The sequence below is a fragment of the Macrosteles quadrilineatus genome, unplaced genomic scaffold, assembly GCF_028750875.1.
Source record: "Macrosteles quadrilineatus isolate MER2022 unplaced genomic scaffold, UCM_ALF_1.0 Scaffold_2__2_contigs__length_208266976, whole genome shotgun sequence".
Classification (NCBI taxonomy): Eukaryota; Metazoa; Arthropoda; class Insecta; order Hemiptera; family Cicadellidae; genus Macrosteles; species Macrosteles quadrilineatus.
In genome coordinates this window covers 166,934,905-166,953,445 of record NW_026542595.1, presented here as the reverse complement: position 1 = coordinate 166,953,445, position 18,541 = coordinate 166,934,905, and the positions used below count along the sequence as shown (strand labels likewise).

The 18,541-nt window shown below is 36.5% G+C and overlaps 1 protein-coding gene across 1 annotated transcript; it reads left to right on the top strand.

The window, feature by feature from the left end:
* Nucleotides 1–655: 655 nt before the first annotated feature.
* On the top strand, nucleotides 656–16,784 carry LOC128985935 (acetylcholine receptor subunit alpha-like 2). Its single transcript, XM_054405927.1, has 9 exons — nucleotides 656–774; nucleotides 8,390–8,538; nucleotides 11,477–11,521; nucleotides 11,652–11,761; nucleotides 12,098–12,317; nucleotides 13,132–13,303; nucleotides 14,253–14,405; nucleotides 15,234–15,394; nucleotides 16,079–16,784. Exons 1-9 carry the CDS (start codon nucleotides 693–695, stop codon nucleotides 16,298–16,300), a joined length of 1,314 nt encoding a protein of 437 aa, XP_054261902.1. The 5' UTR covers nucleotides 656–692; the 3' UTR covers nucleotides 16,301–16,784.
* The last annotated feature ends 1,757 nt before the right edge of the window (nucleotides 16,785–18,541 follow it).

Sequence of the window (18,541 nt, the reverse complement as noted above, 5' to 3'; positions counted from 1 at the left end):
ATCAGGAGTAAAATAAAAATAGTTTGAATGTTTAAATTTGGATTAATTTGCGGTTATGAAACGTGTCGAGGTTTTCGCCACGCAGTCTTGAGAAAGCTGTAAACACCTTTTCACTTAAAAAATTGAGCATTCACTATATTGCTCGTTGTCTTTGTTTCACCCCCAAAGTAGGATGAGTTGTAGTTAATAATCAAAGACGGTGCATTTCAACATAATTACTACCAATTAAAATATGGGCACTCAACTGGGTGCATTTTTGACCCAGATACAAATGAAAAATCTTGTGTAGCTTTTTCACTGACGAGCTGCTTCTTTCGCCAGAACCATAATTTAAGCCATCAAGGACAGTACAGTTTGTACTATCAAAAAGCCAACAACTCTTCTCGAATATCCTACGTCGAAACCAAGCGAGCACTATACGACCACCTCAGCTACCCATGTAGGCCTATAACCATTCTTATATTGTCAAATTCTTTCGTATCACCATCCTAACCCACCACCTTAAGTACTACTAGCCCATTGCAGCTATGCTACATTCACACTCTCTTGCTCCACATTGTTAGTGTGAGTGAGTGAGCTATACGGCACACTGTGATACCACTGTCCACTGTCCAGTTATCAGTGCCTCAGTGTGTGTGTGAGTGTGTGTGTGTACATCAGTGACAGTACGGTAGTGGACAGCAGTGTTACCGATGTGGCGGGTCTATGTGTGTTTGTTGGTGGGTCTCACTGTTGTTTTGGGGGACCCACCCCCCAGCTCCCCCACCCCTCCTGGTGAGTTTTACTATGAAATTTAGGATAGAAACTTTATAAAATGTATTTAAAAATATTTCAACTTCATTTACGATTGTCTATTAACATTTGGAGATGTATTTTCAAAAATTGAACTTGTCACAGTGAACACTATTGAAAGTGTTATGCTAAATTCATAATTTTATTAAAGGTATGTATTCTTGTGCCCACAAATTTTTACTATAAACGACGCAGAATTATAAAATAAAAATACTGTGACGATACTTATTTTAGATTTATAAAAACACTTAGGCTATCAAATCACCCCTTGACAATATTTCGATTTTAGCTGATAGGAAAGAAAACACGGTTTGTTGCTTCGTATACTACGATTAGCAAGCGCATCGGACTTCGGTGCAAGATCAACGGGTTCGATCCCCGGCATTTCCTAAAGAATTAAAGGGATTAGGGGTTTTTGATCAAAGGGTTTGTCATATGTTTCATATATTATGCTCGTTGTGTATGTTAAAAAATACAATAAATACACATAAAAACCATAAAACCAATCTGAAAGAAATTTCAGTGGGGCCATCACATGATAAAATACATGGTTATGCTACTATATTATTATGTATATAATTGTGATTTTCTAATTTAAACTACCGTACTGTACGCTTCAATATTTTATTTAAGTACTAGCTGTGTGCCCGTTCTACGCACGGGGATCTTATATTGGTCAGTTGAAACCAAACGACATAAGTTAAAATACTATACCTCAACCTCGCCATTAAACATTCAGGTTGGAGATTTCACTATCAAAGGTGCTCTTGTCCTGTCCGTAGGGCCTACGGAACACTTAGTAATATGCGCTACCAACTTATGAATAATTGTTTCGGCCTACGAACCCAATATATGGATCTATTGGCTGTATGGTCCAGCGAGCAGCACATAGCGTTGAGAAGACACATTGGAAACGCGATTTGAGCATAATCCGTAAACCTCTGTTACAATCACCCACTGCAGTTGTGATTTTTTACTTTACACTTTACACAACCGCCATTGAAGCGCCGTCAATGAGTTGAAACCTTTTAAGCAAGCTATATTGGTATCGCTATGTAAAAAATGTAAGTTTCCCAGCCATATACAACACTGATTCAAGGTCTTTTTCCCGGCTATCAAAACTCAAGAAAAATGTTATACACGAATCTCTATTTTCATGTACGGTTACCCTACACATTATTGCACTTGTGATTCCGTTATGTAAAGAAAAACGGTTTTAATCCAACTCGGTTTGGATTTGCTTTTGAAACATAATCGGAAATGATTGCGGTATTTGTAAACAACATTCAATGTAAACATATCAGTGAAAGCTAGAGAAAAATAATCTTGATCCGAACAGCTGTTCGCTATTTCATAGATGATTATGTGATAAACATTGGGAGAAAACTTGACAAAATCGCACAAAATTGGGTTTCTAAACGTCCGTAGTTTTATTTACAAAATAGTGAGGATATATTTTAATAGCTAATGACACTCTCGCCAATCCACTCTCGCCAATCCAGTGAATACATTAAAATGACTTGTATCTTGATAGGTACTCTCGTTTTTTCAGGAGAAGGCCGCGTAAAATGGCTCTTGGGCCTTGACAGACGGAAGACAGATATAGGCAGATAAACATAAATTGAGATGAGACTTGTTTCGGCTTCTTTAATGTATAAAACGTAAAAATAACCTAAAAATTCACGATTCTGAGCAATGTACAGACAAAACTCTAATTTTATTTATATAGACAATAATACTAGCAATGTGTGTAACTTTGTCGCTAACACTGACATAATGATATACAGGTGTATTCTTGTTATGTATACATCTTTGTTCCAAAAGAGACTATTGAACCATGGATATGAGTGATAAGATTTGATTGTTTGGTGACATTATTGACCTTAGAACGTGTTATCTAATATTCGGGCGACACCGTGCCTCGGCCACAAGCCATAACTAATTAGAAAATCTATTAAACTTTAGACAAATTCAATCACGACTAACCAACAAATTCTCATCTTTGAGTTCACACTGTTACCAAACCATAAAATAGATTAGGCATTAACCTTAAGGATTAGGTAAGACCTATTTGAAGTTTTTGTTTTCGGAAATTATAACTCGTAAGATGAGCACGTTGTCTTCAATTTATTTCTTGTTGTAATTTCAGGGTTAACTTATTACATCCAAATAAAACTACATATCCAAACAGCCTTTGTGCTGGTAGTAATCCAGAAATAAAGGTACAATACGCATATACCAAAAGTAAATGTGGTTATCAATAATTATACGTCGTAGACTTGCACGGACACTAAAGGGATCATAAATTTCACAAATCATTTTTTGTCGCTTGTATCACAATGAAAACGATTGTTAAAATTGTGTTTGCCGTAAAAAATAAATTAAAAAAAAATTTAAATAAATAAATAAAAATACAATGAATGGTATCGGCAATCTATCAGTTATTTTCTCCCATTAGCTTGTCAACGACGACGAAAAAAAACAACAATTGCGCCAAGCTGTAGAATTAACTGTGGTATTCTACGGTAAAATCATAAAAGTTGCAATAACTTATGAACAGCAATTCTTACAGCATTGGTACTTGTTTACATTGTTAAAAATGCCATAACATACTACATTTTAATCAAAATCGCTAGGGCCGTTTTTGTTATTTTATGAGGTTCTTCAGGAAAATCACCATAAACAATTAAAAATACCTAAAAACATTCCTGGAGATACAGTATCATGGATTATTACCCACTAATAAAATACTAATACAGTATAGGTACATTGTAGGTAGTAATAATAGTACAGCTAGGGGCGGTGGGCAAACTTACAGACGCACCAATGTAAAGTTTAATTTGGATTTTCAGCTTCATCGGATGTTCAACAACTAATGTAGTCTATGTTTTTAATGGTAATTGGTCTGACTTAGTTGAAAATAGTCTACAGAAGTCAGTAACATACATTGCACTTTCCACTTTGTCAGTGACTAAATTCATCTATGTACCATTTATTTAAAACTGGCTTCGATATCAGTTGTCAACGCCAAAACTATCAGCGTGTACAAGTTAAACGATGCAGTTAGTCTCTAGAGCTAGTTAAGATTGGCTAAGGGCCGTAAGTCAGAGTTTAGCTAAATCTGTCCCATTGGTCACTTCCTGCGCGGACCCTCGCCCAGGTCAAGGTGACGCTGAAATGCGCCCTGAAGGCCGAGTACCGAACGTCCAAGCGCCATGGAAGGGAGTCGACTTGGCGACTCCGGAGAATAACAACTTTTCAAAATTCCACAATGTTAAGTGGGTTTGAATAGTTTACTTCACACCACACTGTTGGTGCAGACATTCAAAGGCCTAAAGAATTACAGTTTATTTTGTTAATTTCCGATGGTTAGTTGGAGCTGAAGTGTATTTAATTATGGTTATGGAGTTGAGAAAACATTAATTATGTATACACACAAACCGCGGATAAATTTGATTTATTTATACTTGACTTTTGATATTCTTGAGGACGAAGCTGGGGTTAGGGATTTAAGACATATAAAAGAAATTTCTCAGGGTAAAAAGTAATCGGTAGGCCTACCACGAATAGAAAAGGAAAGACTAAGGATTATAAACGTAACCAAATGACGTCTTTGGCCTGAAAGTTAACAATTATCATTTAACTGGTTTGTATTAATATTAAAGGAAACTGTATAAACCCGGTCCAAACCAGCTGTCGCGGTTATAGACATTCGGGCTAGTGACGTAATTTGTTTATGTTTTTATCCATACAGTTTTCTTTTATAATACTGTATTTTTAATTAATACAAACAGGTTTACCTTCGGGTCAGTGACGTCATTTGTTTATGTCTATGATCAAGGCCACACTAAAAAAACTAAAGGTTTTTTTTATAGTGGAATAGAATACAGAATAGGACTGGCCTCTGAGGAGGTAGGGGATGCGACGTTGCCACTTCGTTCTTGGCTGGTGAGCTGACTTTCACCTAGAGCCGGGGAGCGGGCGCGGACATCCCTCTGACTCTGTCTTCCCACTTGTAGGGTAGTTTAACACTACAAATTATTAATTTTTGGCGGTATCGGTTAGTGTTGTCATGTTTATATCACATGGAAGATACATTCATCCCTTACATGATTATGGATAGATTATTTGCACAATTAATTAATGACTTAAACCGCAACTAGATTTAGTTTTTGAAAAATATATTAATATACAATTAATAAATATAAAATGAAAATACATTTTATATAGGGTCACCTTTACAAGTCTCTGGAAATATACTGCCTATGGTCAAACGTTTGTCAACCCCAATTTTTTAACAAATCACCGTAACAATAAGTGCAAATGAATACATATGGTCCAAAAACTTTTATAGCAGTTCTAAAAATCTTGTAAATTGTTGCCCTGCTTATAGTTTGATACATAAAACAAATTAACATGTAAATGAAGAAGGTAAAATCTTCCATATTAAACATTTACAGCAATAGTTTGGTTGTGTTTAGGAAACGAAGTTGGTCAATGTTTAGGAATAACCCCAAAGCTGCCTTTTTTTGAACACCTATTGTGACCCTCACTCCGTTAATCTTATTATTGCCACTTGACTGAACTTAAACTTACGGAGAACAGGTAGCTCAATAGTGGCGAATTCATTTCTTTAATATTGTGACAAAAAAGTCCGTTAGTTTTATATTGAATTTAAGAAAATTAAACTAACGTTTACATACATTACGTTATGTGTTGCATTCATTAAAATAGTCATACGATATATTCACTCTTCTATAACAAACAAAAACCTCTAATGTAGGTACTCTAGAAATCCTAAAAAAAACATACCAGGTAAAAAGGGAAATAGATAATATAACTGCCAATTTATTGCCAAAATGACATAACAATTTTTATTAGAAAATATTATTACATTGCACTGGAAATTGTTACATAAAAATATTTACAAAAGAAAATATTGACGTATGAAACTTAAATAAAATGTTTAAGGGACAATGACATTTTTATATAGGCCTATCAAGATATTTGCATTACGTAAAGGAACACCACGTCCGACGTTACGATATCGCAAACGTTTCCCGTGTACTCGTGGTCGTCCACGTCGCGTACTGTTGTCCGTATTCATTGGGCGAAACGAGGTGGCTGTGGCGAAACACAGTTCATAGACGAATTCTTGACAAAACAGGAGGGTATACTAGAAACGCACTGGTCGGCTATCGGGCAGAGACTGAGTGCGTGGCACAACTTGGCAACAGTGGACAGTTTTCTAAAAGCTGATTGGATGCCGCATGCCCCGCCTCACCCGACTCGAACTGGTTTCGGTCCTATTCTGTGTTCTATTCCACTATAGTGTGGCCTTGCTATGATCCATACATTTTCTGTTCTAATACCCGTGGCTAAGTCGTCAATAAGAATGCCAAAACCATTGAATACACACAGACAATGCCAAAACTAAATTGTAGTTTTGAAATTCGTTCAGCAAGTGCCGTTAGGGGAGTATTACACTAAATGCAGAGTGTGTTACTCGCTCCATCATCAAGAACCATATGTTCTTGGCAGAATTAAAACATAAAACACTCCAACCTTGAAACCGAGGTTTACCAATTCAGCTGTGTTTAGCGAGAGTGATAACGAAGATAAGAGTTGAGGAAGCGTGGGATACAATCAGTGTTGCACGCGCTGCTGCCAGTGTGCGTGCGTGCGTCTGCCGTCTGCCACACCACCACTACACACGTGCAATTGCACAGAGGGTAAACAAAACAAATACAAGCAAACAATGCGATGAAAACTGTTTTTCTTTGGTAACCGATTAAATTAATGAGAAAAAACATGTCGTGGACTTAAAGGAGGCCGGATATGGCTCAGTAGCTCCCGGCCTTGGGTGCCACTTTTACACTTCGTATTATTTCCGTATTTTCCTATTTTCAAGACCCTATTATAATATAAAGAAAATAATGTTTGGGAAATGGGAATCAGATAAAGCTAGGAAAGTTACAGTTGTTCTGTAAGCTGAACATCACAAAAGTTATGAATTAAATTTCATTAAGTATTATAGTAATTCGTTGCGTGCCTAAATTATAAACTCATTGTCTTGGTAAAGATATAATCAATCACCGTATAAAATGGTATATGTCCGTTAGTGATTCAGTTTTTGGAAAAAAGCATTTTTATGTTTACAATGTTGTGCTTGATTTTAACAGCCTGCTTAAATAATCCTTGCTTGCCAACCTTGTTCGACGATGTCCCGACTGATGGCAGCAACGTCGCCGTCGTTTACCAACAGCTGATCCCGTTTCCGTTTCCGAGAAGCGCCTTCTCGGCTAGATATAGGCGCGCCGCCTATAATCATCTAAAATTCAAACTAACCAAAATACGGTTCTATACCGGTACCGCATTCATTGTAACACCAAGCAAGTGTTATATTATTTCTGATATTTATTTAGATCTAATGTTGCTGGGCTTTGTAGCTATGCATTAAAATATTCTAGATATCTGGATAATATGTTTAATGGAGGTCGGTTTTACTGAATTTGTTAAGTTAGTGTGTCAGTAGGCTGTGTACCGGTATTTAATTTGTTTTTATTAGCGAATTTCCCTATAGGGAAGTAGCTATTACCGTAGGTCTCATGGTAAGACTTAGGCCCGGGACCGATTTACTTTTCATTTTGATGTCCCCAGAGGCCAAAAACACCATTCGTTCAAATTTTTATATATGTATATATATATAGATTTATGTATATGTGTCCGTGAACACGATAACTTCAATAATTTTTATCCGATTTTGATGAAATTTGGTTTGAAGGTGTAAGGCGGGATAAACTTGAATGAGTTCGCGATCCAGCATGATCGGACTATGGGAACAGGGTTTTATGGGGTAAAAATTGGGTTTTCTCACTTTTGACCCTTAAAGCACAAAATTTCCCAATTTTTCTCTAAACTTTCTTAAAGAGTTTAAAAAAACAAACAATTCAGTATATCAAAGTGTTTTTGTACGGTTATTGGTTACGGAGAAAACTTAAAAAATGGTAGGCAAAGAGGTTAAATAAACCATTTTTATATTGCAATTTACGATCCAGAGGCTTACCCACCATGAAACTTAAAAAATGGTAAATTTAAAATTCCCATGTTATTCTTGTGGAGAATATTGTAAAATGTTGTAGTTTGCTTGTTTATGGATATTTTTTGATCAAACTTGGCAAATATATTCATTTTATACTAAGCAATAATTATTTTACTTAAAACACACACTTTATTAGTTTCCTTGTAGCAGCAAACCTAGGTAGGTACTCGTTAAACCTAATGTTATTTAAATAGATCAATTGAAAATCAATTTAGCCAAATGGAAATTCACTTAGACAGCAGGTTTGCTGCGGCGGGGGTATTTATAAACTTTTTTATGCAAGGTTTTTTTGTAAATATTTAGATATTGGTGTCAAACTTATTTCACACATTTGGAATTATTGTATTTTTACAATAACACATCTTATTGTATTATTCTGAACAACTTCAAGCATACTCAGCATAACACCAAGTAGTAATCTTGCTCTTGTTTGAAATAGTTTTAACCTTTTGCGTTTTTGGGCATAAAAAAGTAATCCATCCAATTTTCTTTCAGCTAATGGTGTCACCCATCTGTGGAACGCTACTTGGACGGATCACTTGAAGCATGATCTTCTGATGAAGTATGATAAGTTTGCTCGACCTGCCCAACACACCAACGCGACTGAAGTGCAGTTTGGGTTAGTCATCAGACATGTTGAAGTGGTGAGTAACTATGGCAAGGAGAGGGTGTAGAACCATTAATTGACTTTTGGTAATGAGGAAGACAATAGAGATCCTCCGGCTGAAGCCATTTTTTTACTTAGTTGAGCCACTCACAAAGTGTACTGCTTTCGAAAGTCAATTTTCTTCTTCTTTAGTCACTACGGCCAGTCATAAGATATGCCCTAGAAGCTTACAACCAATTTTTAGTTGAAAAGTTTCTGTGTTATACAGCAATCAGTGTTGACACACACTCTATTGGTGGCTCAACCCAACTACAGTACATCAATTTTCATTTATAACTGGCTACAACATTGACTACAACAGTATTATCAATATAGTGAAAGTAGGACAAAAAGATTGATGGGGTCGTTTGTGATCTGTCAATGAATTTAATGAGAAGTCTGAAGACTTTAAGAGTGATAATTCATGGACCAAAGTATATCAACAAAGTATGTTCAGAAATGTATTACCTAGAGCATAGTGAAAAGGTGATTATGCTCTCTGTTTCCATGCAATGTTTTCTCCAAGCAGTGTTACGTGAAAAGGAGAAGGGTTGACAATTGTAAAAAAGTATTTTTATTTGAGATTAGGGTATGGTAATGGTAACCTTCAGAGTAATAAAGGGCTATAAAGAATAAACATTTATACTAATCATTAAAATAAATTATTTAATTTCATTATGACGCAGTGGCGTAACTACGGGGGGGGGATGAGGGGGATAGAACCCCCCCCAAAGGCAAAAAAAAAAAAAAAAAAAAAAACTTAATAACCTACTCCATAATGAACATTGTTCTCAGAGGGTGGATCAGGAATTGTTGCGGGTAGTTTCATAATCTTTGCGAATAAAATCGGGGATTTCCTGTGGCAATTACGTGGGAAGTCATCATATTAGGTTGGCAACACTGCCGCTCATGCGCTGTAACTGTAAGTTTAGTTAGGCCGGGGCCACACTCATCTCATCTCGCTGAATTTTTTCCACGGGCGTTACCCGTGGGTTTGAGAGATACATTACGGTATATGGGGCAGGCCACACTAGAGTAAAAACGTCCGTGAACGCGTTTGTCAGTCTCACTGGTTTTACCAGCGAGACTGACAAACGGAATTGCACGTGTATTCTCTACTAACATCCCACGGGCGTTGCACGTAAAACTAGTCGCGGGGCATTGCGGCTTATGGGAGTGAACACACTCATCTTATCTCGCTGAACTTTTTCCACGGACGTTTCTAGTTTTAACCTGTACAGAGAGCGTGGAAGGGGGGGGGAGTGCGTATCACGGACACGGACGATTTTTATTGCCAGTGTGGCATGCTCTATCAGTCTCACTGGTTTGCCCGAAAAACCTATCTCGTAAGACGAGTGTGGCCACGGGCAAACTGTTTCACGTGCGTCGCACGTGGAAACGGAAAAAACAGTCTCGCTGGTTGAAAATTACAAGTGTGGCCCCGGCCTTAAGTTCCCGCTCAGTCTGTTCTGGGTCTGGCGCGTTTCCCTGTGCTTGTCGCCTGTGTGTTACTTGTTGTTCAGTGATGATGTGTTCTGTTGTTCTGTTCACAATGTCTAAGAGGAAAGCATCATCATAGCAAAGCTTAATAACAGATTTGTTTAGAAAGCGTATGGTAACTAAAACCATTGACTAAGGAAATTTCCCTTGTCTGTGCTAAAACTGAGCATTGAGCATACTGAAAGTGATGACAGTTCCTGATAACAAACAAAAACATTCTGCCTTGCTTACTTTGCGAAGACGCGTGGTGTAGGGGCGGGTGGGGGAGGGGAGGGGTATCTGGTGCCTGGGGAGGTTCACTCTTTCCACCCGATAATTTTACCTACAGTCAGGGTCATCGCACGAAAAAAAATATTTTGGGGGAGACACTGAATTTCCCAACTATTTTACTCGAACTAACCCAACTTTAATAGGCTACACGAATTTCACAACTATATTAATATCAAGTTTTAACAGTTAGTAGCCGAAGGATATTATTTTACGTTTAAATCCTCTTTACAGCTGACATACACAAATAACAAGAAATTAAGGGCTTTCTCACAATACTGGTTTTGACTGTCAATCTTCATTGTTGATTGTGTTTTAAGTGTCTTAACAAATGTCTCAACAAACTGTAGGTCTACTGATCAATAATACATTAAGTTTTCAGCCTGTCAAAATCGATTTGAAATAAAAATTCAGTAGATACGGCTCTTCGCGCGCAGCACAGAAGGCTACAGTACAAAAACAACTTAACGATAATTTGTTCGTTTGTTGTGTTGTGGTTTTGATTTATTAGTTACTTACTATTTCCTGATACTGACCGGCCAGAAACAGCCTCAACTGGGTAGATTTTTGGAGTTCTTTTGGACGTTCTTTACACCTCATGAATGCCTGAAAAAGCGAGTTTGGAGTTCGAATTTTTCAAAATTTTCCGGGGGAGGACCCCCGGACCCCCCTTTTTGCTGGGGGGTATTCCATACCCCCCAGGCCCCCCGGTATTGGGGCTCCTCCATCCCCCCCCCAAAGCCATGTTCTAGTTACGCCACTGTTATGACGTAACGGTAACATATAAATCTGGAGGAGCATTTTAGAAGATTGAAACAGAGGACCATAGTTAGATATAAATGAAAAGTACGGAAAAGTATAAATTAAAACATTTTGTATTTATTTTAATGACACATCTACTTGACTTCATAACTAACCCTTAGAAATACACTTATAATACTTTTTTTTATCTTAAAGAAAATAGATAACATTAATTTAGTTGACAAACATGTTACGGTACTTATAAAACGTTCTGAATATTTTGTGTACATGTTACTAATATTTTTCTGAAATCAAACGATTTCAAGGGAAAGCGGTTCACGCCCATCAAACATTATAGTGGAAGAAAAAATAACTAAATTGAAATGTTCATTTGCAAATGTTGATAACAAACTGGTATCTTTTTCCAGGATGAAGTACGATCCATGATGATTCTCAACGCCTGGACTAAATTTGTAAGTAGGCTGTCTGTCTAACTGATTACCAGCAAAACACATTGTATTTTGCCTTATATTTCAATCAGTATTTTGGGAGCAGATTTTAAGAGTAAATCAATGGTATATGATTCCATATTTTCTATTTAAGGAGTGGGATGATGAGAAGTTGAAGTGGAATGCAAGTGACTACGGAGGCCTCAAGATCCTTCACGTAGCAGATCATGAGATCTGGCAGCCGGACATCGTGCTTTACAACAGGTGAACTTGTAGGATATAATTGTAGACGTAAATACATACTATAATCCGTAACTTTCCAAAAAAATCTATTTGTTTTCCTCCCCAAATTAGAAAAAAACCAAGCAAAATTTTGATTCTTTTTATTTTCTTTGTTGGTTAGTCATTGCTTAAGATATTATGTGAGTCACAAAGAAAAGCCAACACCTACAATAGCTGTATACTGCAGTGCTGTATCCACTATCAAGGGGGGGGGGTGTTTAGGGATTTGAACGTGACCTTAAAACGTGATTTCCTATTTTCGTTTGTGAGTTATTTTTTTGCATCTGATGACCATAACTCTTACATTTATGTTTGCAGTGCTCTCGGTAACTCAGTGGACCACTACGGCAATACCCACTGTTTAGTCTATCCGACAGGTCACGTGCTGTGGGTCCCGCCCTCCCAGTTCTCAGCCTACTGTGATATCAACCTCCGCAAGTGGCCGTACGACCGTCACACCTGCCACTTCTTCTTCGGTTCCTGGGTATATGATGGAGAGCAAGTACTGCTCAAGAGGCAGACCAGTCGAAACACTTCGGTGAGTGTACAGAGAGCAATAGCTATTAATGTAAATAAGCTATTTTTTGAGCTGCATTAATACCTGAATTGTTTGAGCATTGTGTTCAACAAATTTAGATTCTTCAAACTCTATAATATATATATATATATATAAACATATATATATATATATATATATATATATATATATATATATATTCTTACCTACTCAAAACCAAGTTCACACAAGGCTAACAGAGCAGCCAGATTACTTGCATCTTGTGTATTTCAAGCTACCTGAGGAATCTTTCTCCTCTTTTCTGTAGTCTTGAGAACCAGGGAATCATCAGACCTTCTTAAAGAAAGGCTAAGCCTGTATAATTTACACTGATGCAGTATGCAATTATATTCTTTTACAAATAGCACCGGTTATGGAGAGGTTATATGCCATACACAGACTTTACAAAGCTGCCTAAGCACTGATTTTTTTGCTTAAAAGCTGTAAAACCACCTAAAAGAATCTATAAATAAGGAATAAATAGACAGATTGTCACCTTGTGAATGAAAAATCAAAATATACCTACTTTGACAAATCTAACTACAATGTTTAGTCAGGTGACTTGCTCTAGCAAAGTATAAAATATCCATAAATGGTCCTTTCTAGAACACCCTACTATAATTGTTAGTACAGTGGGTTCGAGATCAAAACAGGCAAAATGTTGTGTAGAGACAAAAGGAAGTGCTATGGTGAAAGTGAAGGTGTCGTTTACAATGAATAGTTATAAAAAGTTGACAATGAAATCCTTAATTTTGTTATGCTACTGCAATTACATTAATACAATGTCCTTTTACAGGACGGAGAGGTAGATCCGACCCCGATGCAGTGGAAGGTAGTGTCTGTGATAGAGACAGAGCATGTCAAATACTACGCATGTTGCTCCGAGCCGTACTATAACATCGAAGTGGTCGTCACCGTAGAAAGGAAGAATCCAGCTTATGCCGCTGTTATATTCACCCCTGCTATAGGTAATCTGAATCCAAATATGATGTAGAATATCAATATTTAAACAACAATTAGTTAACTTAGTTTAATTAATGAAATGCAATGGCTTAATTTTTTCAGGTCTGGTGACTTAAGATGTTGGATGATATATAAGTTTACTTGAATTATGCTATGTGACACCCTAAAAGTTTGTAGTGAAAAAATGGGCATGAAAAAATGTGCAAGTTACTTTTATAGGTGAACACCTCTCAACCTACAGTAGATATCACTTGAGTGAATAAGAGTACTAACCTTTTAATCACAAAACAGTGGGTTCAATTTTGTGAAAACTAGTAGCTTTTTGATGGTCTACACAACTGGACCAGAGCACACATCGCTTTAAATTTAATTTAATAGAAAAGCTAATAAAATTGTTTTTTTAGGGAAATTTGCCCATGATAACGTCAACCCTGTGAACATAAAATAAAACAAATTCTGTAAACTAAGTAAACTTTAAATTTTAATCTCTTTGACATTTTACGTATTACGGCCCAGAATAAAATTCCTGAAATTGATTAGGACAATGAATTTATTTTAAAATAAAATGTATAGCAAAAGGAAAGTTAAAACAATTACTTTACCTCTGATTTGAGGGTGATGTGAAGACAGATGAGACTTGTTCAAGCTTTGAACTAAGAATGAAGAAATTTCCTACTGCACATGGGGCTGTGAGGAGGGGATGTTCCCACCAAAACTATTAGCCAATCAAAACGCTTGGATTGCCCTAGACTCATCCCAGCAAAACTTAACATGATTTTTAAATTTGCTTGTTCTGACAAAGATCTGGTTTTTTCCTGTAGTTTGCTCAACTGTCTTATGTAACTAATTTATATATTAAATTCTGTATGAATTTTTAAAATTAACTAAAAAAAATACTAAATATGGTACACAGGTTTTGTCACTGCCGATTAATACTCTATGTTTGTGTTTTAGTTTGCGTTATTCTGACATTGGCAGTATTTTGGCTTCCACCCCATGCCTCGGAGAAGTTCCTGGTAGCTGGTGCGACTGCAGTTATAGAATGCATGTTCCTGCTCTACTTCGCCCAGAAGTTACCTGCCATGGGACAGCACATACCTCTTATTGGTTGGTACATTTAATAACAGGTCAATTAGCTGAGTTGAAAAATTGGTTTTACCTTTTTTAATGTCTTCAAATTAATATTTCAAGAAGTTAAAATATATTGTATAACGTAATGTTTCTAATCACAGATGGACACATATGAACTAAATTATGTTTTAATCATAAAATTACTACCGTGCACCAATAACTACTTTTTTGCTGTTTAGCCCTGCTATTTTACTTTATTTAACTCATTTACTTCATTGGCTCTCATATTGAATTTTTATATTATAAGTTTTTGGATTGTGTGCTGCAATGAATGTCTACACCTAGAAAGCATCTGTTTTTAAAATCTTGTGGAATTTTTCACAATACGGGCAATCTCTTGTCCACTAAAAATTAAAGTTATGACTGTCACAAGCTACCATGCACCTCATGAGCCATGCATGTGACATGCTCATTAGCATGTCATTAGCTGTCCTCGATACCATGCAAAGGTGGCCCTACATAAAGGTTGACAAGGCGGCCCCTGAAAAGTGCGGGGCCCCGCAGCCCCTGAACACAGCCGTATTTCACGTAATAAGAGAGGCCTGCTATTGAACTTCGCCTTGGGCCCCGCAATGTCTAGGGCCGCCACTTATACCACGACACCAGCTATGATGTATAAAATCTGTTTTTCCTATATTGTGGTTTTAAAAATTGAAAAAGGTGTTTCAAAATTACTTATTAATCAGCCTTTGTTGTGGTAGTAAAGCTCTTTTTGTTCATGGAATAAAGCTACTTATGTTGACGAATACAGATGTAAGGAAGGAATAGCTACAGTATTTAAACTGGATGCATTTGTTCACCCAGTGGAATTTTACGGGTACAGTCTCGCCCTGATGAGTGTGTCTGTAGTCGTCTCTGTGGTGACTGTTAACATCAGCCGTCGTCCTGCGGCTCATCCTGTCCCGTGGATCATCAGCGGAACTCTCAACCGCTATGCCATCTTCCTTGGCTTACTTAATAACAAGGTAAATTGTAACTAATTTTGGCATTCTAATTCTAGTAGCATAAAACATAACTGGTAAAAATATATAACTTTTTAATTTTCTGTCTGGTGTGAAAACTTAAATAATAATTGGTGATTGGTAATGATTCAGTAAGTGATGCAAGACCACTATGGACTACCCCATACTCTCAAAAATATTTATACACAAATGAGATTGCTCCCATGTCCATATCAACATAGACAAAAGGAATTAAATATAGACTGTCAGCCGTGCTGCGGTTACCATAAGTTCGGGCGCACACCGCTGTAGTTTACGTAGCGCGTACGCTGTAACTACCGTGGCGATCCCCGCGGTGTGCGCCAGAACCTATGGTAACCGCAGCACAGCTGACAGTCTATATTTAATTCTCTTTGTCTATGATATCAATTACTCACCCACAGAATGTCCCACAAAATTATATATTTTATACCTTAGTTTTTGTTACTGTGATATAGATAGTTTATATGACATAAAATATGCTTTAGCTTATAATAACTCTATCAGCTTCACTTGCTTTAAAAGCTATAGCGTATTCTACAGAAATCACAACCAAACTTGCCGGTGTCTCGATTAAAGTTTTTTATTTAAAAACTGTTGACAACTACAACATTATGCAATGTCTAGTTCTATTCATAGTCAAATATTGAATACACTATATTGTTGCAGAATGCGTTTGTGTCGGTGTACGGACGACAGGACTGTGAAGAACTGCATGAGCGCAATCTGGTGGACCGAGGCCGTACCGAGTCTGTAGACACCACACACCAGCCGACCTCCGCGCAGACGGCCAGGGAGTGGGTCCTCCTCGCCAACGCCATCGACCGTTTCATGTTCCTCATCTATGTAGTCATTTTCCTGTTGATTGGAGCATCTTTCTACTTGTCGTAACATTATGTTGTGTGCTAGGCTTGAAGGACAGTTCTATTCTGTTAAAGAGATGTGTAGGTTTACATTGTAAAATAATGTAATCGTGTAGTGCGGATAGTGTTTTTTCTAAAAATGATCGCACAGGTACGTTATTTTTCAAATGATCAGCCTGTTTTGTAAAGGATGAGATGATAAAGTTGAGGTAGAGACATAATATGTAAGAGTTTTAACATATCAAAAGATTCTCCATTCTTATATCTTTCTATCTTTGTATCTTTCTATCAACATTGTTTTGTGATGTCCACAACAGTCTTATGGATGGACTTAAGGAATTTCATTTGAGAAAGTTACAATAGGATGTTAATAATCTTAAAAGTAATTCAACTAATATGTGAGGTAAAACCAAACTGTGCTTAGAATACCCTAAATTACCGTATTGTGTTTAATTATAGTTGTGTAAATATTTGAAACAGAATAAATAAACTAAATTAATTTGTATACTCTTCTCAACATTTTTATTGTTGTCCTTCTGTGTTCTTCAGTTCTTCTGTATACATACAACTACGACCTGTTTTCCTTAAATAAATTACAATCCCTAAATCCTAGCCATATAACCATTCATAGAAAAAAAAAAACTCCCTTAGTAGATTTCTCATCCTTATGGAACAGCTGACTGTAGTAGAGGATGTATTTTCTTTACAACTTTTTTTGTTATTTCAGTAATTTATTAAAACCTTGTTCAACCAAATAAAACGATCTAATCATAAACAATAACTCGTCTCCTAACTCGTTTTTATATAACCAAATCATATTTTTTCATATTTTTACTTTTCTAGCTATTCTACTCATTTTTATAATTTCCTGTTTTTCTTGTTTAATTCCTGGATTTATCCACGATTTCTTTGTGTTGTAAATTTTGACAAGTTTATTTTCAAAACATAAATGAAATAGTAAATTAACGTTTTGTGAAAAATATTGTACTTTTCTGTTACCGGTGTTAAATAAACATCATTCCAGTTTTCCTTTTCCAGCATTTTATAAAATTGGAGCTTTTTTTCTTCTGAGAATTGTCGGGATTTAAAAAAAATGTAATTATTTTTATTTATTTTAAATAAATATTTTAGATAAATGTATAAAAAACAATTACAGCAATTAAAAAAAAAACAAGCTTCAAAATGTATAATGGGATGAGAAGTCTCCACTTGTGTTGGTTAGTCTATGTCATAACTATTCTGAGGATAAATTATGGTGATCCCACATGGGAAGGTTTTAATTAGGAAGTTTGAATTAAGTGTCGTACAGTAATGTGGTATGTGATTTTCTACCCATTCATCATGAAGACAAGAAGCCTGGCTGATGGAATCCTTCAGTACACAACAATTTGACTTTTATTGATATTGATTAACATGAATTGCTTTGATTTATTAATTACTTTAATCGCACAAACAATAATGTGTATTATTAATTTTTGATATAGTCAAAAACCCCTTCACTTCGGAACTTTTGATAGTACAAACAGCACAAAGCAAATAAATGGTTTTGAATTTCAAGGTCACTTGCTCACATTCCTAAAACACAGTGAGAGTGATTACATATCCTTTTCAGGCTGCAAATCAGCTGTGTAAGCTGATGGGCTGTGAGCGTTTTATCAATGGCCATAAAAAGTGACCGTAGCCCCCACACAAACACAAACCACGGATAGTGCGCAAGACGAGAATTTTGTCAGCCTCCTCCCCAAACTCATTACGGTCCGCTCCCCCGCAGCATTGAACCGTTCTTTTATATCGTATGTATATAGGGTTCAAACGCTAAATAATGTTTTTTGCTAATCCCTCATAGTTTAGTTATTTCTTGGGAGATCAAAAACTGCAACAAGCTCGATTCTCACAATTGAAGTGTGGACGAGAGTGTGGCTTGGGGAAAGTAGGGACGGTAAGTTAATTGCTGGTTACAAGTACGGTACCGTACTTGCCAGTCCTTACCACATATCTATTCTCTAAAACACGGGACTTTAGTAAGAGGTACTGGTAGTTCTCTCAAAACTAGTGTTGGGTTCAAGTCCTATATCCCATAAAGTAAAAAAAATAGTAAAACTGATCGAAGATTTACTGATTTATTTTCCATGAAAAATTAAAAAACAAGCTATTAATCAACTTAACCCTCCGAAGGTCACGCTTCTAAAAATAGACGCACAACACACTTTGTGTAGTGTCACGCGTCTATTTTTAGACGCACAAACATCGTTTACGGCGAAGGCTCTAT